Genomic DNA, 27,456 nt, shown 5'->3' on the forward strand with positions numbered 1-27,456 from the left:
TTTCCAAATTTTGTCGGTGAATATGAACGGCTTCATTATCTGCTGCGCACAGCGATGCACCTGAACCCTGAAACCATTTCAACATGAAAGTCCCATTTATTTCTGGAATGCTGGACGTTGCCGTCGCCGTCAAGATCCGGTTTGACCATTCGAGATTCGCGCCCCGGATGATCATTGATCGGCATGAAACCCTATGGTGCTGAATTCATGCTTTAGTATTAACTTCTGTCAAGAGATGGCGCTATATACAATATTTACCTTCTGCATGACCTTGATATCATTGGGGGCGGCGGCCATAGCATGATCAGTTGAGACGGCAAAATAGAGCTGCAGGTTTAGACAGCTGTTGGAGTTCCGGTGGAACACCGATGGTGAATCGGGATAAAACTCCCCAGCTGATTAAAAATGGCCTGCATTTCGAGTCAACTTGTAGATAATGTGCCAAAACGTGATTTGAGAGATTTGGTATCCATTTCAGAAGTCAGATGACAGTGGTCGTTTATTTACGGGCAAAAGCTGGCTCCTGTTTGTTAAAATCTACATGTCTGCGGGAGAACCATCTTTTTAGCGAGCACGAGGGCTGTAAGGCGCGCTTGCGGGCCGGGTCGTGCGGAGTGGTGCGGTCATTGTCCCGGTGCGTGGGGCGCTTGGAGGGTGCAGTGGTCAGTGAGCAGATCCTCTGGGAAGTACTTTGCGATTTGCTTTTGCGTTGTGTTCTAGGCAGTAACGAGTTGTGCGATATTCGCGGATCAACAACAGACAGCATTACGGAGGAGAGGTGAGATGTTGTTTTGAGGCGTTTCATGGCGAGCACAACAGAGTGCAGACCGTAACATTGTAGTTATCCTCGTAAACGGAGCTCTTGTATATGTAGTTTAAGAATGACCTCTCATTTCAAGGCATGTTGTTTGTTTTTTATTGTTGCTTGCTTTTGTGATCCGTACATTCTGTGTAGGGTAAGGTATTTTATCCACACAGTTATCTGCGTGGCTAGTTTTCAACAAAGCTGACGCTTTGTGTGTCACAATATTGGTATGTTCTTATGATATGTGGGGGCAGACAGCGCACTAACTGGAAGTCCCGGCCACTGGCATTGCCATCGACACCAGCATGAATGGGAATGCCTAATACTTATGCTCTGCCATTTCATCAGCAGGCCCTTTTTGTAGCCTATCATAATTTGCTGATGGGGTGCATGACAATATTATGAATTGGTAAGCTTTAATTTAAGACTTGTGTATGTTAAGAAGAAAAAATTGTTTTAGTTTGGACGACATTTGGAAAATAACTATTGTCTAATAACATATGATGTATATCTTAGAATACACCATTTGCAGCAAAATTGCACATTGTTGTTTTTATCACCAAATACCTCCCAGGTCAGAAACTTTTCAAACATAGTATAGGAACATTCACAATACTCTTCAAACATCAAACGATATATTAATAATTGACATGCTCCATGACTGCCCAGTGCTCAGATCTAAATGGTGTAGTGTTTTCAGGTGTTTAAAACACAATCAAAACATTTTGGATTGATGAATTTCTGGGAGCAGAGCTCTCAAAGCTAAGAACAAGCTGTATGAACAAAAAAGTGCTTGGAAAGTGAAGCTGCAACAACATCTCTTCATGATCAGTCAGTGAAAATTGATATAAAAGTGCACCTTTTTGTCGGGGAGGGCACACCATGTTTCACAGATGTTCTGTAAGAAGCTAACCAATAGCATAAATTGACAGAAACAACCATGCACTGCACTATGATTACTCTGTTTTGCTGGGGTTTGCCAGGATGTTGCACTCACCAGTTTGTTGCTCATACTTGCCTGTGCTGTTTTGCTGGGGATTGCCAGGATGTTGTGCTCACCAGTTTGTTGCTCATACTTGCCTGTGCTGTTTTGCTGGGGATTGCCAGGATGTTGCACTCACCAGTTTGTTGCTCATACTTGCCTGTGCTGTTTTGCTGGGGATTGCCAGGATGTTGTGCTCACCAGTTTGTTGCTCATACTTGCCTGTGCTGTTTTGCTGGGGATTGCCAGGATGTTGTACTCACTGTTTGTTGCTCATACTTGCCTGTGCTGTTTTGCTGGGGATTGCCAGGATGTTGTGCTCACTGTTTGTTGCTCATACTTGCCTCTGCTGTTTTGCTGGGGATTGCCAGGATGTTGTACTCACTGTTTGTTGCTCATACTTGCCTCTGCTGTTTTGCTGGGGATTGCCAGGATGTTGTACTCACTGTTTGTTGCTCATGCTTGCCTCTGCTGTTTTGCTGGGGATTGCCAGGATGTTGTACTCACTTTTTGTTGCTCATACTTGCCTCTGCTGTTTTGCTGGGGATTGCCCGGATGTTGTGCTCACCAGTTTGGTGCTCAGCTTACCTCTGCTGGCAACTGCATTTGTGAGCAGAGGCAACCTGTGTTGTCCAAGCTATAGACATCAGGCTTTCAAAACTTGGAACTGTCATTGAAGGGAAACTAATGCAGGAAGTCAGCTTATAATTGAGGGATCCAAGGGAGAAGGTGTGTATAGAGTGGGGTGGGGGAGAAAAAGACTGGGGAGTGTCAGGATGTTGACATGCCTCAAAATATCTCAGTGGGCATGTTGCAGCTGAATGATGATTTTCTAAGCCGAGGATGGTCTTCTGCTGGCTGGCAGCATTAGCATCTTTGCTCTTCTTTTCTACCACTCCAGATGAATTCCGCTGCTTCTGGAGCACTCATGTTTTGAAGACTAGTCTTTTACACAGTGCGGGGACGGTCTGTGTGGATTACCGGCGCCATCTTGCGCCTGCCAGCTAGCAACGCACCGTACCTCTGTGATCACGGGTCTAAAACGGCGGCGAAGTTGACAAGGAAATTGGTTAAGGGTTTGCCTGAACATGAGATTTCCTACAAACTCGCGAGCCCCTGACCATGGCATGCTGTAGATGAAGCTGCACTGGGCCGTTGTTTCAGGTAGCGAGACGAAGTGCCGCCATGCCTGAATCCCAGGACCTGCCCGACAGCAGAAACGGCCACGCAGAAGGGGAGCTGGACCAGCTGGACCTGCGTCCCATCACCCTGGATGACATCAGGGTGGACCCGGACAGGAAACAGCTGGACGACAGGTCGGTTGACTCGCACCGTACGCTTTGGGTGTTGCCAAACGCAGCTGCTCGTGCTAGTGTGGTGTGTTTGAACCACGAGTGCTTGTAAGCAGCACACGATCCCCATTCTGGAAGGTGTCTATAATGTTAGGCGCGGCCAACAGGAATTGTATAAAGTTCTTGTTTGAGCGCGCAGGAGGTCACCCCACTTGGAATACGGCGTCAAAGCATGTACTCGCACCACAAAAAGGTATTGATCGGCTTTGACTGCTTCGGCATAGGGCCCCAGTGATAGTGCATGAGAGTATTGGGTTGCTCTATGACATTGACCAGGCTTGGTTTATGACCACTAAGTTGCAGATGTCAGAGGGCTGACATCTTGGAATTCTCAACTGTCTGGTGGTTTACTTGTCTTTGCCCATGGGATTGGCGATCTAGACGTTGTCAAATGTGAATGTTCCAAGACCCCAGGAAATGGGGAACATGCACGTAACTTAAGACTACAGAAGCGCACGTTTTTAAAACGAGGGGCTGTGCAATGCTCACAACATTCTTCAACTTTGTCAAGATAGCTAGCTGAAAAGGAGGCTAACCAGTACCGCCTGGCATCTTTGAGGTCAACAATAGCGGGGCATCCCGTGTATGACGGTGGTTCGCCACTGCCACGGCTCGCCGAGTACTGATGCATGTGATGAAGGCCTGTTCGGCCGCGGCCAGGCGTGGTGTCAGCCGCTGTGGTCAGTTGCGCGCGCCGGCTGGGCGCCGCTCACCGCGCCCTGCTGCGCTGCTCGGCGGCGAGCTCGGCCCGCCCGGCTCGGCTGGCCAGGGCCTCTGTCGCTCACCCGTTCCGCCCCTGCCCCTCCAGTGAGATCGTCGAGTGGAAGAAGCGGAACCACTTCCTGTCGGCGGCGTTCGGCAAGCGCAAGAGAGTTACCAAGCTCCGCTCAGACCACAATCTGTGGAACAGGGCGCTGTCCAAGGTCAGTGCGGCTCGCCGACGGAGACGCTGGTGCAGGGCGGGGTGAGGGGGGGGGGGGGGGGGCGGGGAGGAGGAGCCGCTTTCAGCCCCGGGCTCTGGGAGTGTAGTGGGCGGGAGTGGAAGTCCGTGAGAAGAAAAGCTCGCGTTTAGCGATTTTCTGCAACGGAAAGCAGTCGCAGTTGCTTCATTTTAGCATGATTTCTGATATTCGTGTTCTTTTTGTTGCGCTTTTGATGCTTACGCCGCGCGAACCCTTCGAAGATTAGGCCTGCAGACGGACCTCGATGGAAAAGCAGTGACACCGTCAAACATCACATCATTTCTGATGATGCTCTCTCAAATCTGGCAGCACTGTGGCCATGACACTATGGAGACCTGGACAGCGTAACTCATTATTGGGAAGTTTTACGTCGTGCATTGATACATGTGGTATATGTGTCTCTTAGAGGCAATTTCTGCTTTCAGTAGTAAAGAACTTCAAGTTCGTTTGCTAAACTTATAGATATTGTTAGAAAAAGTTTCTCCGAACATCACACACTGCTAGCGGCCAGGCTCTCCGCTGCCGAGCCTCGTGAAGTTGGTTATGGGCCCGAACATTGGGATCGACTGTAGTTACTTCGCTCGGGCTACCTATTTGCATGGAGCTCGAAGGCTTCCAATGTGGCTTGTACGACGACGCATGGCAATATGCAACGCTGCCGTCGTGCAGCAGAGTCTTGCGTTAGTATGGTTATTCCGCTGCACTTTGAACTGACCGACACGTCTGCCCGGGCTATTCGGCACGCCGTGCTGTGTCCACCGTACTTCTTACCTCTAGCGCATCACATCTCCTGAAACATTCGCGACGACGGTCCGCCTGTGCAACAAGCCGGTTCGCAGCGCGTGTCGCCCTCCGACGTGGGCATTACAAACCTTCCAAAACCGTAGGTGCGTCGGCGAGCGGCCGATCATCGGCGGCGTCCTGTATACTGCGGACGTTACTCGGCGACTCTGTATTGCGGACACTACTCTGTGACGACGGGGAGGGGAGACGTCCGGTGGCGGCGGTCGTGGGGAGGGGGGGGGGGGGGGGTTGTGCGCAGTTGGCGTCCGCCGCCACCGCTGTGCGTGAGCGGCGTTGTGCGTGGGGCCGATTTCGTCAGCCGGTCCGGTGGTGTTGGGGGGGGGGGGGGGGGGGGAGGGAGGGAGGGGAGGGGAGGGAGGGCAGCGCGCCCACACGGTGAGGTCGGGCGACGCTTGGCAACGCAACACGGCCCCTCGCTGCTCTGGCTGCCGATCGGTGACTGGCTGCTGTCCAATTTGCCTGAAGCGCAGCTGACCGGACTGGAAAATCATAGTGGGGACGTTCAGATTCGATGTCAGATCGGTGACTGGGAGTTCTAGATTTGATTGCAGAATTTCTGTAGACTCGGGGCCAACAAGTGTAGGTTTTTTGAACAGTTCCAAAATCTGCCAAATGTCATCATCTGTTGTAGTGACTTTTGAGTGCAGCAGCTGTCCAAGTCGACCACAGACCATAACTGTAAAGGATGGAAGGTATAAAATTATTGTCAGGGTTTGTATGCCGGGTGAAATACAGGACAACGCACAAAGGTGAATGCAGTCGAGAAAATAGTTTTTTTTTGCAAGTCCTTCCGAAATATTCGTGCCGTTCGGACCGCTCCATAGAGCTGAGGCACTTCAGCCTTCCCTGTTTCTCAAATAGCCTATAGTATCACCTGTTCCAGAACGCTCCACAGCGTCCCGGAACACGCAATGCTCTCGACTGTTTGCGAAGCATGGACCCCGCATCATGGGCGGGACCCATGCTTGCGCAGGCGCGTCACGAAGGAGCGAAGCCTCCATGCCGAGGAGGTGATGGAGCCGTGCGAAATCCCGTGACGATGACTCCTCCATGCGGAGGAGGTGATGGAGCCGTGCGTGGTCTCGTGACGATGACTCCTCCATGCGGAGGAGGTGATGGACCCGTGCGGAGTCTCTTGGCGATGACTTCGCCGTGCGGAGGAGGTGATGGAGCCGTGCGGGGTCTCGTGACGATGAATCTTCCAGGCGGAGGAGATGATGGAGCCGTGCGGAGTCCCTTAGCGATGACTTCGCCATGCGGAGGAGGTGATGGGGCCGTGCGGAGTCCCTTAGCGATGACTTCGCCATGCGGAGGAGGTGATGGAGCCGTGCGGGGTCTCGTGACGATGAATCTTCCATGCGGAGGAGATGATGGAGCGGTGCAGAGTCTCGTGACGATGACTTCGCCATGCGGAGGAGGCGCGTTACGCTTGGTACATTCTGGCATTCTGGATACATTCTGGCACTCGCAGAGCACACCGGACCACGCATCAGTCGGCAACATCTGGTGACATTCGTCCCGCTGCCAGATCGGCCCATCCGGACCCTGTTGGCTCTCCCAGAACGTCACCTCCAAAGGCCCACAGTGGGTCGGGTCAGCGGAGCGGTAGGCGCGGGGTCAACGGATCACTAGGTGCAACAGTCGGGCTCGCCCTTCGCAGCGCGATTCCTGCACGTCACGGACACGGTCACAGCCGCGCCAGCCGGCATACAGCACGCTCTGGCTGCAGGCGCTCCAGGTTTTCCTCGTCCGTGCGGCGAGGCCTCATTTACGTGTGCTGGGAGGCGGCGTGCACGCTGCACCATGCCGTGCCAAACCTTGAATGGCCCTGAATGGCGTTGACCTTACATTTTAATGAACATTTACCCTTGGATAACCTTGAACCCTACATGTCCTTAAACCCAAATGATCTTGAACCTTGAATGGCATTGAACCTTGAATGGCATTGAACCTGAATGACACTGAACCTTGAATGACCTTGAACCTTGATTGACCTTGACTATCTTGACCGTGGTCAAGTTATTCAAGGTCATTCATCTATTCGGACGGAATCATCGGATTCTGTCGTGCCAGTGGCAACACCGCCGCCCCGCTCCGTCTTGGTGACCATGTCCCGGCTGATCCGTACTCGTCGCCTGGCGCGAGACCTGTCCTGTTCTCAAACTCGTATGCCGGAATGTGCCGCGTCCTGAGGATGTGGCTACCTGAGACGTGGTCGGCCGCGGCGCGCCGCCTGCATCGTTGGCCGGCTCTCCTGGTCTTGCGCCATCCGCTCAGATGGCGCGGCGCGGACCGCGCAATCTCTCGGGTATTGTGGAGGCGGACTCCGCCAGACCACCAACCTCTACAGGCAGGCATGCCAGGATCCCCTCCCCACCCGGGAGCGGATTGGGGAGCGGCTGTTGCCAGCCGTCGCAGCCGATAAACAGCGCCTCTGACCTTTGCAAAGAGCTGGCTTGTTTGGGTGGGCTCGGCGAGCCAGATGGCTGCGCCCGCGACCGCTGCGGAAGTCAAACTGTGCCAGTACCGGGGGGGGGGGGGGGGGGGGGAGGCTCCCCCGTCCCTTCCCGGCCAGTGGCAAGACAGGCGCGGCTCTGGTGCGGCGCTGGGGGCCGGGCAGGAGTTTAACCGGGGTCAGACATGTGCCGGGAGCACAAGAAAGATACAACGGACGCGTGAACGCGGAGTCCTATGGGACCGCCCATGGGATGCAGGCGCGTGTTTGGCGCGGGCGACGTGGTCTTGCGGAAATGTCCCGCGAGGATCGCGCCCGTCTCCGATATCGACGTCAGATGGACTTCGCGCCGTTTTGGGGCGCTCGAAGCGCACGGTCTGGTGGGCATGTTTACGGTAGGCGAAGAATCCGGACTCAGCCTGCAGCTGCCGCCTATTTCTGCGGCTCGGTCCGATGATTGCACAGATGATACCGCGGCAGGAGTGACTTACGCACAAACCAGGACATGTCTCGACCGACAAAGTGCCAGGTCAGAGTGTGTTTGTCATGTGCTTACATTTACCCGAGACCCATTGACGTGTAGGTCTGCATGGTTCACTCGTGTCATGGTGGATCTAAAAGAGTACCTCACAGCTGCACGCTGTTATTGACTCGCAAAGTACATCTCTCACCCAGATCAACGGCATGTGATCTGCTGCGCCTCCTTACCCCCCCCCCCCCCCCTCTACCGAGCGGTCCGAGCGTTTGTGGCTCGGCTTCGGCGCTGCTCCGGGCTGGCGCGGTGCCCGCCGCCGCCGACGTGCGGATGTGCGTGGTGCGCGTGCCATGCGCGCCCGCGGCTATTTCCGGTCGCCGTGCGCTTGTGAGGCGTCTCCGTGGGGATCGCGCCGGCGGTGGGGCACACGTATGTGAGACGGTCAGTGTTTGTGGTGGGGCACACGTATGTGAGACGGTCAGTGTCTCAGGACGGTGCTGCTCCTGCTTCCTGTTCGTTGGCTTCCACTGCCATGGGACGGACGGGATATACAAAGTGTTCGAACCCCCCCCCCCTCTTCTTGTTTCGCGGAGCAGCCCGCAATTTCGGCCGCTCGTCAGCACTGACAGGTGCCGATGTATCGGCCTGCATTCCCCCACGCTGGGATGACGGCGATGTGGAGCGCGCCCGGTGTCTCGGTGGGGGAGGGGCAGGCTTCAGAGCCTGACCAGGAGGCCTTACAGGTCTGGCGCAGCGGCGGCGCCAGGTGCGCCAGCACCCGGACTGCCAGCGCGCGTTCCATCGGGCGGGAGATCCGGAGAAGGCGCGTGTGGCGTCGGGCCGGGTGGATCTGGACCAGTGGTCTCTTGGAGTGGGCCCTCTGGACGTCCTCCATTCTGACAGCTTGTCTTGAACCAGGAGTAATCTACCCGTGAGCAAGTCGGCTGCCGGTTGTGTTCCGTTGGTGTCCGTAATCGCGTCACCCACTGAAGCTTGACGATTGGGTGTCGAAGTGTTCCGCGGAGTAGCCCAGTCGCTCTCGCCAGCGCCCCAGTCGCTCTCGCCAACTCTGACATTCAATGGTTTCGTGGTGTGAACCATCCGCTCTCCGAACTGCTTCGCACTGCCCCGCGTACGTGGACGCCATACATCTAACACTACACTAACATACTTCTAACACTAACATACTAACATATACATAACATATACATAACATATACTACATATCTAACACTAACACTAACATACACTAACACTAACATACATCTAACACTAATGATCCCTCACGAAAAAGGGTTATTTCCGATGCGTCGACAAAGAACGTCAGAGTCCACAAAACCACTTCGACTGTCCTTGCGTTAGACGGCCTCGCCAACATGGACGCTGCGCTGGGACGCTATGTGCGCCGCCGTCCCTGACCTCGTCTCCGTGCGCCGACCCCGCCGCCGCCGTCCGCTCAGCCCTGGCCGGGGTGGGGCGCGCCGCCCGCTCGCCGAGCACGTGCGGTGCAGACGGCCACGCTCGGCGCCCAGCCGTCCGCGCCGTAGCACCAGCTGGGTGCGACAGTGGCGACATGAGCGACGGCGACCGTGATGAACTGTGTGCGATGAACCACATGCGCTAGGTAACGTGCGCCGGACCACGTGCGCCGTATGACTCGCGCTGGACCACGTGCGCCGGATGATGTGCGACGGACCAGGGGCGCCGGATGACGTGCGACGGACCACGGGCGCCGGATGACGTGCGACGGACCACAGGCGCCGGGTGACGTGCGACGGACCACAGGCGCCGGATGACGTGCGACGGACCATGTGCGCCGGATGACGTGCGCTGAGCGTCGCGGGCCGCCAGCGCGGCCAGCTCCGAGAGACCCTCGCCGAACTGGACGCTGCCAGCGCTCCGACGGGTCGCGTGTTGTGACCATCGCTGCGCTCACGCGCGTCGGTCGCTCGCTGGCAGCTGGATGTGCGAACAGGGCCCGGTCGCATCGCCCGATGGATCCCAACTGAGTCCCAGCTGGGTCCCCGCCGGGTCCCAGGTGTGGATCGATCGCGCTTATTCATCGATGGGCGAGCAGCCGTGAGCACTTATTCTCGGTGTTGGTGCCCGGCTGTGCTCTGGAGGAAGATGAAGCCCAAACACGCCCAAGCAGTAACTGGTTTCTTGAATTACCCATCGAGGATGCTTGTGCAATCATCTTGTAAGCTTAACCTTGTAAGTGTTATCTTGTAATCTTCATTTTGAGCCACCTGATCCACCACTGTGAGGGGACACCAGACTACGCCCCGTAATCGTGGCCCTGGGAACAAATCTAACTTCTGTGGGCGGAACATGTGGAGGCGTTGGGCTCACCGGTCAGGATAATTCATGTATGATATGGTGATCTTCCGATCGGCGGGACAGCTCCCAGCCGCCTCCCGCACTGACTCCGCCGCTGGGACGCATCGACTCGCCGTTCGGCCGACTGGGTGGCCGCTGGCTCCACCCCTCCCCCCCCGGGTGTGGGCCCGCGGGCGTGACGTCGCTGCGGCCTGACCCGGCGTTTGGCTGGGGCCTCAGGTGTCGCCGCCGGAGGGCCCTGCCTGCGGAGGCCCGCCTGCGGAGGCCCGCCGCGATGCCGGGCCTCTCGTGAGGCTGGGACACGCTGGGCGTGACCTGGTGTTCGGCGACCGCGGCGGGTGACCTGGTGTCCGGCAGGGCGTGGACCGGGCGTCCGTCACCGTGGGGACCTGTCGGCGGTGGTGGCACCTGGTGGTCCGGGTGACCGGGTCGTGACCGGTGTTCGTGACGCTGGTGGTGACCTGGGTCCGTACCGTGGCGGGTGACCTGGTCGGCGGGTGTGACCTGGTGTCCGGTCACCGGGTGCGACCTGGTGTTCGGTGACCGCGGCGGGTGACCTGGTGTCCGGTCACCGTGGCGGGTGACCTGGTCACCGGGCGTGACCTGATGTCCGGTCACCGCGGCCGGTGACCTGTCCAGTTCGAGGTGCAGCTGCTCTCCGTGGAGTTCGTGCCCGATTGAGTGACGTTGGTGAGGTGTCGTGCACATAGCTCTCAACTCACTGGCGGAAGTGATGGCGGTGTTGGTAGTTTTGTGGATCTCCACCCAGGGTCCGGCACTCCTGCCTCCCTTCCCTCCCTCAAGTCAACATGGCGCACGACCGCAGACCAGCTGCGTTCGCGTCATCTGTGCGGCGTTTGCGAGGTCATCCTGACCAGAGTCGTGGTTTTGCAAAGTGAGTTCGGGGGTTGATCGAAGAATGCTGGCTACACGCTTGGACCTCCAGGCTTCGTTGGTGGTGCCGCGTGCCTCGTCCGCCGCCCCGCCGCCATCACTTGTGTCTGCTCCGGCGGAGAGCGGCGGCGCGCCGGACGCCGGACGGCGGCGGCGGCCCGGCCGGCGGCCGAGGCCGTGGACGGCCGCCGGCCCATTCGGTTACTACGCACCGGCGACAGCTCGCGGCGGCGCGCAGAGGCGGAGCCAGGACCGGAATACGGACGGCCACCGGGCGCCGCTCGGCTGTCTCGGGTCGCCAGGCCATTGGGCTGCGCGCCTGAGGTGTTCGGGGCCGCGGTCGGACGGGCACGCGCCGCCAGGGCACGGGGTGGCTGTGTCGGCCGACTCCCCGCGCGGGGCTGGCGCCGGTGGGCCCTGGATGTCTGGCATCCCACCCTCCGCCCGTTCGTTCCCCAGTCCGTTAATGCTGTCGCCCCCCCCCCCCGCGATCATCCCCTCGGAGGACTTCATGCACCAGTCCACCCATCATTGGCCACCTCCCAGCACACAGGCCTCGGTGACTCCTGTACTTGCCGGACTGGTGGTGACGGCGCCCCCGCAGCCTTTGTCTGTCCGTCCGTGACGGGGTGGGGATGTTCGCCGCTCGCGGCACGTCCGCGGGCGGCTCGTCAGCAGCGGCGGCGCGGCGGTGAGCCGGCGCCGCCGCCGCCGTCTGTGTCTGTCCGTCCGTGACGGGGTGAGGATGTTCGCCGCTCGCGGCACGTCCGCGGGCTGCTCGTCAGCGGCGGCGGCGCGGCGGTGAGCCGGCGCCGCCGCCGCCGCCGCTCCAAGCCGAGTCGCCGAGTGACTGGCGTATGTTACCAATTGTTGCTCACGGTTAAAGCGGGAGCAGTGCGTCCCGCCGTGGTCTTTGTATTCCGCACGCGGTCCCACCCTGTGCCCCGTGTAACTGAAAGGCGCCATGAAGTGTTCAACGCAGCACAATTTTTGTGTGGATAGTTTGGTCTTTGGTGTGCGCCGACCAGCATCGAGGAGAGGTGCGGAGTGCCAAGTGTGGCAGCGACCACCGCAACTTTTGTGAAAAGTGGCCTAGCCTAGTCTTGAAATTTACCATGGGAATATGCTCAGTCCACCACCCTGCTGGCGCCGAGCGTTTCTCACCATTCGGTGCCGGTACATATCCGGGAATTTTCGAGTGGGGTCCCATGCTACGCGCCGTACGTCACTCGTCCCCTCCCCCTCCCTCGTGTCATCTGGCACGACCCGCCCAGCTGCAGCTGGCCGGAGCCAACCGGAGCCAGCCGGAACGAGCCGGAGCCGGCTGCAGCCAGCTGCAGCTCGGCCGGAGTCGGCCGGTGACAGAGCGGCGGCAATACAGTGTGACTGGCTCGCCGCACACGATGTGGCAGCGATCCGGACGAATCTGTTTATGTTACATGGCGAGACCATACCAGCGGCATGTTGCAATGCGCCTCCAAGTCCCGGACATATGCCACGCTGTCAAGTGGTGGGTGCACGGGGTAAAACAGCGTGCTGGCCAATGATGGAGTACGTTCTGACTGAGGAGCCCACTGCTTAAGCTCAGAACATGAGCGATTGTGGCGGCAGCGTACCGTGCGCATAAGAGCAAAGTTAGTCGGCGTTATTCATAGGAGAGTGTCAGACAAACCGCCCCTTCCACCATGCATCACTGATCATGGCCCCGACACGGCATGACACTTTCTGCCAGACGTCATTCCGGCGCGTGAGGCTAGTGCATTGGATATGGGGCGTCGTATAACCAATGCATGGGATATTGGACGTCGTGTATCCAATGCATGGGATATGGGACGTCGTGTATCCATTGCATGGGATATGGGACGTCTTGTTTCTTATACATGGATGTGGGACGTCGTGTTTCTTATGTATGGGATATGGGACGTCATATATCCAGTGCATGGGATATGGGGCGTCGTGTTTCTTATGCATGGGATATGGGACGTTATGTTTCTTATGCATGGGATATGGGACGTCACTTGCGTGGCAATGCCAGGAGCATTCAGGGCCGGTTGGTTACCTCATGGCAGCGTGTAACCGGAATCATGGGCATGCTCAGCGGGAGGGAAGAGCATCACAGGGGTGTGTTCACGCGCTGTTGAGTATTCGGTTCACGTTCGCGCAAGCGGGATGACCGTGAAGTCGCAGCCAACAACGTCCCAAGTATCTTGAATATGCATTGCTGGCATATTTGTGAACGCATCTCTCTCTCTCTCTCTCCTCTCTCTCTCCTTCTCTCTCTCTCTCTCTCTCTCTCTCTCTCTCTCTCTCTCTCTCCATCTCTCTCTCTCTCTCTCTCTCTGTCTCGTCTCTGTCCTGTCTCTGTCTCTGTCTCTGTCTCTGTCTCTGTCTCTGTTCTCTGTATGTCTCTTGTCTCTGTCTCTGTCTCTGTCTCTGTCTATGTCTCTGTCTCTGTCTCTGTCTATCTGTCTCTGTCTCTGTCTCTGTCTCTGTCCTGTCTCTGTCTCGTCTCTGTCTCTCGTCTCCGTCTTCTCGTCTCCGTCCGTCTCTGTCTCTGTCTCTCGTCTCTCTCGTCTCTGTCTCCGTCTCTGTCTCTTTCTGTCTCTGTCTCTCGTCTCGTCTCCGTCTCGTCTCTGTCTCTCTCGTCTCTGTTCTCGTCCTTCCGTCTCCGTCTCCTCTCCGTCTCTGCTCCGTCTCTGTTCTCCTCTGTCTCCGTCCGTCTCCTGTCTCCCTTTTTCCTTATATGTGTGTGTGGTGGCATATATGGCATATGCCAGAGCAGAAATCCAGCACTGTTGGCCGCGAGCAGCGCGACATATCATTGGTCTCGTTTTGTGTGTGGTTGGGTGCCGCGCTCTGTGGCGCCGTGTGTGACGTGGGGGAACGCGTGACCGTGCACCAGTGTCCTGACGCCGGTATAGACAGGTGTCGAGGGGCTTCGTACGGACGGAGCTGGTGCGGATTGGGGCGCGTCCCGCGGCTCATTCGCTGGAGCGTGCCAATCAGCTGACCTCTCTGTGGCAAACAGGGGAGCTGGCGACCCAGCAGCCGCGCTTGTGTGAGCCATCGGTGGCGGTGTTGTCAGGTCCAGCAGCCGCGCTTGTGTGAGCCATCAGTGGCGGTGTTGTCAGGTGTCAGGTCCAGCAGCCGCGCTTGTGTGAGCCATCGGTGGCGGTGTTGTCAGGTGTCAGGTCCAGCAGCCGTGCTTGTGTGAGCCATCAGTGGCGGTGTTGTCAGGCGTCAGGTCCAGCAGCCGCGCTTGTGTGAGCCATCGGTGGCGGTGTTGTCAGGTCCAGCAGCCGTGCTTGTGTGAGCCATCGGTGGCGGTGGTGTCAGCTGGCCAGGACGGCCAGGGGCGCACAGCGCTGTCACGAGGCGACACTGCGTGGCGCGTTCAAATTTTCCGGCCAAAATCCATCTGTCTGTTGTCCATCAAGCCTGTTGTCAGTCTGTGTCTGTTGAACTCGAGTTGTTATGGTAGGTGAGATTGGGATCTTCGCGATAAGCTGTGTCAGCGAAGACTCAGTGAGGCCTCGAAGGCAGCCCTTTAAAACGTCCGATAAGCTTTGCACGTGTTGGCGGAAGTTTGTGGTAGTTATCAGGACAACTTGACTCAAAAGCTTATGAAAAAATTTGCTTGCAAATAAAATACTGGCTTAAAATGACTGGCTTGTAGGGATCTGCGAATGGTGCATGCATGTGGAAAAAAACATGCAACACGGCTGCACAAGTGCAGGTTTGACGTCAGCATCTACTAGAACAAGTTTGGAAACGTCATAGTTACATTTGTTGCAGTGCTGCAGCGACTGCGTGCAGCACGCGAAGAGTTGAGTCCTCGGAAAGAGGACTCACAGAGGACTTGCACCATCTGAGCAGGGATGTCAATGCTCGAACTGACAGTTCCCTCCCCTGGCGGTGACTATCGACCCAAAACAGCGCGTTATGCGGAAGCAGCCGTGCACGAGACAGCGGCTGCCAGCGGACAGTGGCCATCTGCCGGCGGCGGCCCCCAGCTCCGCCGCCGTCAGCTGACCAGCGCGTGTTGCGCTGTGGCGCCGCTCGGCTGGGTCGGTCACCCGGTCGCCGTTTCGCGGTACACCGGGCAGGCTCACCGCAGTCGGGGTGAACTGCGCCACAGCACGCCGCGGCGCGCCGCAGTGCGCCGTGGCACCGGCCGCTCGGCCCCCTTGACCGAAGAGCGCGGCGGCGGGGCAGCGGTACCGGTGCGGCGGTGTTCCGCGGCCGCTTACTTGTGCCCAGCAGGCCTGCGCGGCGCCGGTGGTGGCGGGCGCGGCCTTCTGCGCGCGGAGCAGCCGGGATTGGCGTTATCGCGGCAGGCCTGCGCGGCGCCGGTGGTGGCGGGCGCGGCCTTCTGCGCGCGCAGCAGCCGGGATTGGCGTTATCGGGCTCAGGTTTTCATGTGATAAGTCAGCTGTGTGATAAGATCCGACAGAACTACTTTCGCTGTCGTTGACCGCACTCGGTCCAGCGAGGCCGGCATGCTGATCAGGTGCCCCCGGGGTTGGGATATGCGCTGCTGCAAGGGTTTTTGTACCGAATAGTCGCCGGCCTGGAATGCCAACCAAGGTCCAAACCATGTTTTAATGCTGTTAAAGCTATGAGCTATGAACGGGAAGTCCTTGAATGGAGGGCACCGCCGAGTTGTGCTGTGCCCTGGCTCGTGCTGTCCGTCCCCTGTCGGGATCAGCCATAAGCCAAACATGCGGCTTCTCTCCTTCCGCAAACCAAAGCAATTATCCAAACAAACGTCCCCCGGCTGTCTCAGTCTGTTCTGGTCTGACATGGTCTAGTTTGTCTGATCTAGTCAGACCTGGTCAGATCTGGTCTGATCTGGTCTGGTCTGGTCTGACCTGACCTGACCTGACCTGATCTGGCGTGACCTGACCTGATCTGATCTGATCTGGTGTGGTCTGGTGTGGTCTGGTCTGGTCTGGTCTGACCTGACCCGGTCCGGCCCGGTGTGGTCGGTCTGGTCCGGCTCAGCCCAGGCCTGGTCTGATGTGGTCCGACCTGGCGTACCTCATAGCCCGCTTAGCTGTGCGCTCGATGCCGGGGCCGGAGCCGCCGTTGACGCTGGGTGCCGGCCGGCTCAGCCAGCACTTGGAAGGCGCCGCGGCCAGCAACAGCCGCCTCCGAGAATCATCCCGTACCGCCGCTGAGAGCTCTGATGCCGCACAGATAAGGCGGTCAACGGGAACGGCTGGACGCGTCCGGAGAAAGTCGGGACTAACTGAGGAGTGGTGCGGTTAGGATCTGCCCGGGGCTCAGGGTAAGCGCCATGTTGCCCATTGTGTGGCTGGAGGGGCTGATCCGCGTGCAGTTTACGGACGAAATTAGCTATGGACCGCCCGTTTTTGCCTCGTTGGGCTGATACGCTATAAGCCTCTGTAAGTGTTGTCGAGAAAGCCTCCAGAAATGTCAAAACAGGTCAGAAGCTGCCAGGAGCATGCAGAATCAAGTAAATGCTCGTGTGGGATGTTTCGGCGTACAATTCCGTCGACGAAACGCAGGATAGCGCAGACTAGCACGTAACGCGCGGTTGTCGAACCATCTGCTCAACGGCCTTACATTTGTCATAACCGGTCATTCACAGGCCGAGAGTCCACTTGCAGGGGAGGGTTAACATTGCCTTCCTGGCCTCACGTCCGCCCACCACAATCAGCTGTTCGCAGCATCGGGACGTCGTGGGCGTGATCGGTGGATATGCTCCTAAACCGAGCCGGACAGGGCTGTTATGGACTCGACCGGTCTGTCTCCAGCGCCGCACACCAGGCTGAGCCTCCTGCGATCACCTCATACTTCAGGCGACGGCTGCTGATTGGCTCAGGCGACCGGCCGCGCAGGGCGTCGGTGAGATTGCGAACAACTGCGCACACGACTGCCGATTGGCTCAGGCGACCGGCCGCGCACGGCGGCGGTGAGATTGCGAATAACTGCGCACACTGCCGGCGCCCGGCTGATAAGGAGGGGTCCCCGGCGCGCCTGCTCCGGCGGGCGACTCGTGGGAGAGCCCCACTCCACCCTCTGATATCACACTGGTTTCGCGATTGGTTTGGAATGGGACGTTACTAGATGTTCAAACCTGGCTGAGGCGCCTATAAACCACCAATAGTTCCAGTAAAGGGCGAAGAGTGTGGTAGTGGAGGCACTATGGTGATGAAAAGCGTCTTAGTTCTGATTACTGCGCGTATATTCATGCATTGTGCGAGCCATCGGTTCCGCGCTATGGCGTTCTATGCCTCAGCCAATGTATGTCCGTGAGGCCACACCAACACCCTGGGCTGACATGCGCGAGCCTGTCAACAGGTGGCAATGCACCGCTGTCATCAAGCATATCTGTGAGATATCTGGAGAAGGCGCCGTGCTTTTTTGTTTGTACCAGGCTAGCAACCATTGGGTCTCCCCCACGCTACAACCACACACACACTTCTGTCATGCGTACGCTACTGGTGTTTAAAAAGCGGTTGTAAGGTGTTGGTCGAGTGTGATTTACGATAGAACTTTTTTGTCTAGTTTTTACGCCACTTGATCTGACATCAAAGGCCACTGAAGTGGCGAACATCAAAATGCTTGAACACAAATGTGAATAAAAGCACCACGCAACGCAATTTGTCAGCACAGTTCGGGCACGGCGACAATAGAGCTCACTCCAGGTTGGTGTCTGTACTGATATCCATGCTGAGAGGAATATTAATCTCTACGGCGCTTGTTGTCTAATGTCATCTGTGCTCGCCGCTGCTCTCACACCATCTCTTCTTTTACGTTTTGCGTCATGAGTTATTTACGGAATATATTTTATTGAATATGTTTTCACTGTAATTAAGTTATTATTATGACTTATTATATTTATTTCGGGTATGATAATGTAGTTTGTGTTATATTCATTTTATATATTTCATCAAGCCAGGTTTCAGACCATCATAATATTGGATGGTCATAATGGAGACAGTAGTTACAGCATATGTGCTGTTCATATCAATATCTGCTTGATAAACCATGCAAAATGTGAGGCGAAAAATTGCCGTTCGTGGAAGAGTAGGGCAAATCTGTTGAGAAACGCAACATTTGGCGAATTTCGGTTCTTATGCCCCCGGCTTGACCCCCAAGGCGTCTCCGCCAACCGAAGCCCCTGCTCCTAGTCAACCATCCTTTTTGATGAATTTGGGCCCATCATCGCCACAGGGGCGTAGTCAAGTGGAGGGTGAAGGGGGCCGTAACCGCCGTCCTCGCCGTGCGCTGGGAGGTACACACTAGGTGGTGGGGGGGTCGCAAGAATTATGTCCAAATTCACAGGGTTTGGGAGGCAATTTGACGTTCCCTCAGGGCGTAATATTGACTGAGTGCTGGAAGGGCTACATTTTTTTGCACTGCTGGCACCCACAGATGCTGCAAGGCTAGTTCAACGCTTTACGCAACACACGGGGTTCAACACCCTGCCGACGTAGTTTTTGTGGGAGTTGCGACAGTGTTTGGGAGCAAGTGCCTGTCCCGGTTTCAACAAAACTAGAACTGATGGTGTGCACACCAAGGAGTTCGTTTCAGAATAAACATGCGTCATAAAAAACTGTGCATGTTTGACATCAGTCATGTCCTCATAGTCCGGGCGTCGGTTTGTCAGCTGCTAACGTTTTCGACGTGGCATGGTCTGAAGCAAACCCGATGTTTTGCGATTGAGCACGCCCCGGGCTCAGGCTCGCGGCGCGGCCCGTCCCACCCGGCGTGCAGCGACCAGCCTTGGCGTGTGACGTCAGAGCGGTGACGTCCGTGCGGCCGGCTCGGCCGCGGGCGGCGCTGTCTCGGTGGCCGGTCGGCGCCGTCACCCTCGTTCTGAAGGTCTGGCGCCGGAGGCGGCGGCGCCCGATTGTCCGCACTTATCTGAGCCGGCAGACGGCACGCGGCGAGCGGCGAGCGGCGAGCGGCGAGTGGCGAGCGCGCCGCCTGTCTGTCCCGCGGCCGACGCCTCGCGCCGCGCGCCGTGGACAGCACCGGCACCGACGCAACCTTGCCGACGTCCGGGCAGCCTGGACTAGCGCCGGCGCGGTCCCGTTACAAGGCTAATCATGCATCTAGTGCGGACGGCTGGGTTGTTGTGCTCGATGTGAGAATGTAGGGCAAGGTAACTGAGGTTGCAGTCCGCGGCACCCTGGTTGTTATGTGAGCACCGGAAGTTGGCAGAGAAGCTGACCACTCAGACTGGGCAGAGCTTATCTCCCTCCGTTCCGCCACCGGCCCGTGGAGGCTGGGCAGAGCTGACCTCCCGCTCCCCCACCGGCCCGGGGAGGCTGGGCAGAGCTGACATCCCCTCTCACCCACCTGCCCGTGGATGCTGGTCAGAGCTGACACTCCGCTCCCCCACCGTCCCGTGGAGACTGTGCAGAGCTGACCTCCCGCTCCCTCACTGGCCGTGAGACGGGCAGAGCTGACCTCCCGCTCCCTCCTGAGGCCCGTGGAGACTTGGGCATAGCTTGACCTCGCTCCCTCCCTCACTGGCCCGGTGGAGACTTGGGCAGAGCTGACCTCCCGCTCCCCCACCGGCCCGTGGAGACTGGGCAGAGCTGACCTCCCGCTCCCCCGCTCCCGACCGCTGGCCCGTAGAGACTGGGCAGAGCTGACCTCCCGCTCCCTCACTGGCCCGTGGAGACTGGGCAGAGCTGACCTCCCGCTCCCCCACCGGCCCGTGGAGACTGGGCAGAGCTGACCTCCCGCTCCCCCACCGGCCCGTGGAGACTGAGCAGAGCTGACTTCTCCGCTCCCCCACCGGCCCGTGGAGACTGGGCAGAGCTGACCTCCCGCTCCCCCACCGGCCCGTGGAGACTGGGCAGAGCTGACCTCTTCGCTCCCCCACCGGCCCGTGGAGACTGAGCAGAGCTGACCTCCCGCTCCCCCACCGGCCCGTGGAGGGCGGCAGACGTAGAAGGATCGACGCCGGGCCGCTGCGCCGACCAGCACACGTCTGCCGCCTCCCGCCGCTCGCAGTCAAGCTTCGAGAGGGGGCCGAGTTCGACGGATCACGTGCCCCGCTCCCCCCCCCCCTCCCGTGCACTCCTCGCGCGAGTGGGTGTACAGGGGGTGGGTCAGCTGATGCAACAGCAGCGCGCGGCTGTGTTCACAAGCGGTCGGTGGTGACGCTATATGTGGCCATGAGTCTGCGCACCAATCCGAACGGCCCTCACACGATCTATTTCATTATTTATTTCGCTCATTCCAAGGCCCTGTCTGGCCTAGAGCCATCGGCATGGCGCTGATGCTGACGCGGTGTCTACGGGACAAATGGCTGGCATGGCACGGGGTCTTGGGGACGCGAACTGGAGCTGCACACTCGGGATGCGGAATGTTCTGGTGTTTGAGCGGATGTTCCGATTCAGAGAACAGTGTAGCGCCAGAAATCGACTGTTGAATGTCATTTGGACACCTGCTACCGGCAGCATTTGCACACCTGCTAGGAAGGCAGGCAAACACTTGCAGAAACCCTTGTATCAGTTTGCATTAATTTACAGCTTAGTGATGCCCCTGTGGCCACGGGGATACGACCGAGCTCTTGCCGTCCGTCGTCACCGGGGTGGAGTCCCAGGAACAGCGGGTCATGCAGCATGGGGACATTTCTTGTGGAGCTGCCCCGGAGCCAGCGTCAAAAACATAACGAAACATGTAATGCGACGCTTAGATCGAGCTGCGTGCCATACCAGGTATTGTGTGAGACTGGGAATGCAATGCGCATTTGTCTAGGCACCACCCGAAAAAGATCATTTCGTTCTCAAGTGTTACGCCAAAGGTAAGAAAGTGGTGGCTCTTTTGTGCTGCGATCTGATAAAGCAATACTCCTTGACCTGTCTTGTTTCCATTGCGCAGCGGAGGTCTTAATTGTTATGGGCCTGTTTCTATGGGATACGAATCCTCATAAGCCCGCCTGTCTACGTGTCTTAGGCACCATACGTGGTCATCCGCTTACGCCCTTGAGGACACAAGTCGGACGTGATTGTGCTGTATTGACCACTTACACTTGGAGGGCTGCCCTTCTCTGTGCCTGATTTTATCATATGTGATCATATCTGATCGTATCTGATCCAGTGATCAATATTGATAATGCCATTCTCACTGATTGTTCGGCATGCTATCGCGTCGCACCTGGTTTCGTTGTTACATTAGGCCCACCTCCCGAAAGTCGTTTTCGTGGAAGAGACCAGCGGAGTTGCGTCATCCACTCCTGGCTCGTATTGTATCGTCATTTTTGTCCAGGAGTTTTCTCTAAGCTGTGTTATAATGCTGCGCAGATTGTGGATCGCCAGCGGCTGCGTTGACCGTATTACCGATGGGGGGGGGGGGGGGAGGGGGCACGGCGCCACCGGGGTCCGCACCCGGGCCCAGGCGTGGCAGTCTAAGGCATCCACCACCCGCCCGTTACGACCCTGCGAGGGAATCCTGCTGTTTCCTATCGCTGACTGCTTATTATATTTGGTAGTATGTATTGGCTCCAGTCACGGCTATACAATGAGCCAAAAACAGGGTTGGTTTGAGTCATAAATCAGGATGCATTTCGTACTGTTTCCCAGTTTATTTGAGAAAAGCCAAACTGTAAACCACAGTTGTGATTGACTGTGTCGTTTCATTCACCATCTGGTTACCATGCCGATTTCTATTTTCGGTGACTGGTGGGACTGGGTGTCACACTGTGCGCTACGTGCGTGATCTACTTTGTCTACGTCACCTGGCATAGCGTGCATCTGACTGTCTGATCCCGCAAACTTGCGTACGTGCGTGTGGCGTCTGATCCCTCGAACTTGCATACGTGCGTATGGCGTCTGATCCCTCGAACTTGCATACGTGCGTGTGGCGTCTGATCCCTCGAACTTGCGTACGTGCGTGTGGCTGCTCCGGTCTGACCACCGTCTCTATTTGGCCGCTGTTTTCTGACCTCTGTCGCTGTCTTGCTTCCACCAGATCCTTCTTCATCTCCTCCTGACCCCTGTCAGCTGCTGCTCAGAAATCGGCTGCTCCAGAAGATCCGCCTGACCTCCACTTAGCCTCCGTCTGACCCACTTGACCTTAGTTTGACCTCCGCCTGACCTCCGTCTGATCTCCGCCAGGTGAACAGCGTGGGTGACACGTGGGACAACTTCGACGTGGATGGTGTGAAGACGGAGCGGGCGCTGCGGCATCGGTACCGGGCGCTGACCTCCACATGGGTCACCGACGAGGTCAGCGTCAAGATGGAGCAGCAGGAGTTCAACGCCGGTGCCATGCGGCGCTGTTTCCGCGCGTGAGTCCCCCCGTTGGATGCTATTATGGGCGGGAGGGGCGGGGGTGGATCGAGGAGGAACGTAGGCTGGCCCCAAGTTGAGAGCAGAGGTGGTGGGATGTGTGGGAAGTTTTTGGAGGTGTGAGAGGAAGCACGCAGTAATGTTCGCGCCTTGGCTGCCACACAGCACTCATGAGGCCCTGGTGTTGAAGCTCTGAAACATTTGGGGAAAGGATTCCCGTGGAATGGGTGAAAAGTTCCGCTCATAGTGACACTGCCAGTTTTTTGTGAGGTTTTCACGCGGGACTTTCTGGCTGTTGGTCGTCAGGTTGACGGCGGGGTTTGCGTGAGAATACCGGCCTGGCCAGGCCCTGCCGGCCGTTGTGTAAGCACGGCATTGTTTCTCGGTCAAGCGCTAGTCCGGTTATAGCCGTGCCGTTTTCTCTGGCAATTCCACGTGTTTGCTGTTGTGCCGTGAGCCAGCTGGATTGTCTGGAGCGGGCTTCAGCGCCGCCCGGCTGTATTTGTATTGGACGCGCCCTCAGCGACTGCCCGGGGCTCTGCTGCCGCGTCTCGCCCCTTCCGGGCCTGGGAGTGGGTCAGGGCGGCGCGGGACCGGCCTGGCCGGGCAGGGGTGCCTGTCCAGGGCCCGGTTTATGTTCTGCTGTGGGTTTGCAGTGTCTGTACCCATAATATCCAGCCTGCCATCTCGCCATCCGGCTGTGAGTCACGCGGTCGGCCGACGTCCAAGTGCGCGGATGTCGCAAGCAGATGAACGGGCGAAGTGCCCAGACCATCGCGAGATCATTGGGAGGGGCGCCTCCTGTGACCGGCCTCCGCTTGCGGCGCTCAGTCCAGTGCGTCGCGCCGTTTCATAACTCCCGATGAGATGTGTTTCGCATGTCGTCGCCAGCAAGAAGCTGAGCAACTTCTGTCACCTTGACGTGTGGCATCGCGAGAGCAACAACTACGTGGCCAAGTCCTACATGGTGCCCGTGGACCGGCGCACCTACTTCGACGACGTCAAGCTGCAGATGGAGGCGAAGCTGTGGAGCGAGGAGTACAACCGACACAACCCTCCCAAGAAGGTGGGTACAGGCTGGCAGGGGCCTGTCCGAGGGGCTGGGCACGGGCCGGCAGACAACCCACCCAACGAGGTGCGCGCAGCTGGTAGCCACCTCACCCGCTGGGCTGGCAGAGCGCCAACTCGGAAGCTCTTGGCCGTGGTGCATGGCGTTCAGCGATCAGTACTGCTGGATTCACATGCCATTTGACGGGTGAACATCACACAGGTGCGTCGTGCATCACGTACGCGGTGGAGAGGGTTGGCCTTGTCTTCCGCTGCTCCACTGGCGTCGTTGCCGTCCTCCAGGTGGACATCATGCAGATGTACGTGGTGGAGATGATTGACCGCGAGGACAGGCCGCTGTTCCATTTCGAGCACTTCATGGACGGCCACTACGTCAAGTATAACTCCAACTCTGGCTTCGTGCGCGACGAGAACCTTCGGCTGACGCCGCAGGCCTTCAGCCACTTCACGTTTGAGCGGTAAGACAGCGGCGGCTGGCCGATGTGGGAGCCGAGTAAGGACGCGCTGGTGTGGCGCTGGGACGGGGAGACAGCGGCTGGCCGATGTGGGAGCCGGGTGAGGGCCCGCTCGTGTGGCGCTGGGACGGGGAGACAGCGGCGACTGGGCGGTGTGGGAGCCGAGTAAGGACACGCTGGTGTGGCGCTGGGACGGAGAGACAGCGGCGCTGGGTGGTGTGGGAGCCGGGTAAGGACGCGCTGGTGTGGCGCTGGGACTGGGAGGCAGCGGCTGGCCGGTGTAGGAGCCGGATGAGGGCCCGCTCGTGTGGCGCTGGGACGGGGAGACAGCGGCTGGCCGGTGTAGGAGCCGGATGAGGGCCCGCTTGTGTGGCGCTGGGACGGGGAGACAGCGGCCGGGCGGTGTAGGAGCCGGATGAGGGCCCGCTGGTGTGGCGCTGGGACGGGGAGACAGCGGCTGGGCGGTGTAGGAGCCGGATGAGGGCCCGCTGGTCTGGCGCTGGGACGGGGAGACAGCGGCGACCGGGCGGTGTGGGAGCCGGATGAGGGCCCGCTCGTGTGGCGCTGGGACGGGGAGACAGCGGCCGGGCGGTGTAGGAGCCGGATGAGGGCCCGCTGGTGTGGCGCTGGGACGGGGAGACAGCGGCTGGGCGGTGTAGGAGCCGGATGAGGGCCCGCTGGTCTGGCGCTGGGACGGGGAGACAGCGGCGACCGGGCGGTGTGGGAGCCGGATGAGGGCCCGCTCGTGTGGCGCTGGGACGGGGAGACAGCGGCGACCGGTCGGCGGACGTCAGGTGAGCGACAGTTTGGTGGGCTGAGGTCTGAGTAACGTGCGTCCGTACTGTAGACAGTCCGAAACTAGCGTCCGGACGGGGAGAGCGTCCAATCAGCTAGTTCACAATTGAACGGCTCATGTTTGAACAGTATCGCATCAGCATGGTAATGGGTTTCTGGCTGTTGGTTTAAAAGACGCTGTTCCTGTAACCATGTCATGTTCCAACCGTTCAGAAGGCTGTAGCAGTGTAACTGAACACAGCTATAGTTCAGATGTTTGTACGCGGGATCAGTCACGTGACGTTCTGACAGTGAAAGGCGCCCAGCCAGCGGACTTTGGAAAAGTGCCGGCATTCACGCAGGGACAGGGTTAGCTGGTAGCTGATGCAGGCTTTCAGGTGTACACGGTACGGGTTCCTTCCTTTCATGTTTCACTTAGTACGTAATATATTCTCGGGTATAGTATACTGAAGGTATAGTCTGAATATTTCTTGTGCGAGGGAGCTAAATGCCGAATTTTGTGCCGATTTCTGGGAATTTAGGCCGAATTGCTGCGAAATTGCCCAGCACTATGCGGATCTCCTGGTTCAAGGAGGGGAGAGGTTGGTCACGACCCCCCATTTTTACGTTTAGGATGCCTGTAACACGCAGCGCCGTTTTGTCGACGCCTGTACGCTGGGATCGGACGGTTAAAGATCACACGCAGCAGCTCAGCAATGTGCGGCCGCGTACTGCGCGTGTTTTTTCTCCGACCGTCGTACGCCGGTCGAGCCGCCAATGTTACTGAACCCCTGTGAGTCACACCACATGCGGCGGCGGCCCGCTGCCACCTGTCACGTCGTCTAGTCTGCCCCACCTGTCACTCCCCCCCCCCCCACCCTACTCACCCCCCCCCCCTACGCACGCCGTCCTTCCCCGGGAGGCTCAGTTGGAGCTGTTTTTGCCGAGCTGTGCTCTGGACGGTGCTGACAGTGGAGGGGTGAGTGACCTCGGCGCGTCCCAGGTGTGACCTCTGACCTGTGTGTGCCTTCTGTGGTGTGCGGATCTCTGCCTGGAGCTGACCTCTGTGCTTTCGGTCGGCCCCTGGCCTCTGTGTGACCTCTGCTCTATGTCTGAGCTTGGAATGACCTTTGCGTGACCTGAGGGATTGTCCCACTCGCGAGCCTTTGCCAGCGTTCAAGGCGTGGGATACCACAGTGTGACATCTTCATGACCTCTAACTTATGCTTGATCTCTGCGTGACCTCCCTATCGGCCAGGTCAGGTCACGAGCTGGTGGTGGTGGATGTCCAAGGCGTGGGGGACCTCTACACCGACCCTCAGATTCACACCGCCGACGGTATGTGGCAGCACGGGCGAGAAGTCATCTGCTGCGCTGCTGTCTTAATGGGCATGTGTGTTCGTGTTTTCACCCAAACAAAGACGGCCAGTGATCTTCGGCCAAGTGCAGGTCCGGTGCGGGTGAGTGACTCAGTATCCAATTCGCGCTGTTCCGTTATCTGACATTTATCTGCCTGGTTATCTGCCAGGTTATCTGTCATTTATGAACGTTGGAGCAGCCTGACTCGGACCGCGCAGCGTTCTCCTGCGTATCCAGATGGGTGGTCGAGCGTGCGGAAGTGTCCGGAGTCTCTTCACGAGCCACGTGCTGTTCTTGCCTGCTTGAATTCGCGAAGCTGTCACAACGCTGATCATCGCAACAGCTGGCTCCACGTGCATAGTCATACGGGGCGTGGCATCTGCCGGGCGCTGGTCTGGCTGCTGGGGGAGCTGGATGTCAGTCTGAGTGCTCTGACAGGTCACGTGCTGTGACATAGCCGATGATGTCATCTACGTTGACCGTCCGGCGGCTCTGTCCGCAGGAGAGAGCTACGGCGACGGTAACCTGGGCACACGCGGCATGGCGCTCTTCTTCCACTCGCACGTGTGCAACGCCATCTGTCGCTCGCTCAACCTAACACAGTTTGACCTGGCGGCCACCGAGAGCAAGGAACTCTCCGCCCAGATCCAGCAGCAGGTTAGTGCTGAGGGGCGCCAGGCCGGCGCGAGGCACGTTCGTCAGGGGTATGTGGTGCGACCGCTTCCACTGGATGTTGGCGCGTGGTGGAGGCAGGCCGCTTAGGGATGGGGGGCACGACGTGGCGGTGGCAAGGGGGGGGGGGGGTACTGATGGTGTTAAGTGTTGGAAGAGGCGCACCCCGCACCCTTGCGCCCTGTATGTTGTGCAGGCCTGCCGCCCCTGAGCCGTATGGTCACGCGTCGTGCTCAAGATCACGCGGTGCAGGCCCCGATCCCTCAGACCACGGCGGTTTTGATTCCTGTCTCGGGAAGCTTTCAAAGCAGGTGCTCGCGTCGATAAAAGCCGAGCCATCAGACGCTGATCGGTGCCGTGTGTCCGTCAGCACCGCTGCAAGACAGTGTCGCGCGGCCGGGAGGAGGTGTGCGCCTCACCGCGCGAGCACGCGTTCGACCTGCACGAGTTTCTGCGGCGCCGCTCGTCCAGCTCCGGCTGCTGGAGCGGCGAGGACCCGGCCAGCCCGCTGGTGAGCACGCGGCCCCGGCCGCCGGCGGGCGGCGACGACGCCGCCGAGCCGCGTCAGAGACAGCGGTGGACGTTCGGGAGGCCAGCGCGAATAGGATGCGAACCTGGGCCTGCCGTTGGCGGCCGCCAGAGATCTTGGCAGGCAGCCATTCTCTCTCTCTCTCTCTCTTCGCCTCCCTCTCCTCTCCTCCTCCTTCTCTCCATTCTCCCTCATCTCTTCTCTCATCCTCCTCTCTCTCTTCTCCTCTCCTCCTCTCTCTCTCTCTCTCT

The 27,456-nt window shown here is 58.4% G+C and overlaps 1 protein-coding gene across 1 annotated transcript; it reads left to right on the forward strand.

The window, feature by feature from the left end:
• Positions 1-561: 561 nt before the first annotated feature.
• LOC119090928 (eukaryotic elongation factor 2 kinase) lies at positions 562-27,187 on the forward strand (the record flags this gene model as incomplete). The annotated part of the gene is given in 9 exon segments (XM_037213659.1): positions 562-778; positions 2,952-3,103; positions 3,948-4,062; positions 22,175-22,347; positions 23,240-23,414; positions 23,699-23,874; positions 25,904-25,983; positions 26,507-26,661; positions 27,047-27,187. Coding segments are annotated over 8 exon segments (1,146 nt in total), but the record flags the coding sequence as incomplete, so codon positions are not given.
• Positions 27,188-27,456: the final 269 nt, after the last annotated feature.

Source organism: Pollicipes pollicipes, unplaced genomic scaffold (assembly GCF_011947565.3).
Source record: "Pollicipes pollicipes isolate AB1234 unplaced genomic scaffold, Ppol_2.1 Scaffold_3216;HRSCAF=3773_pilon_pilon_pilon, whole genome shotgun sequence".
Classification (NCBI taxonomy): Eukaryota; Metazoa; Arthropoda; class Thecostraca; order Pollicipedomorpha; family Pollicipedidae; genus Pollicipes; species Pollicipes pollicipes.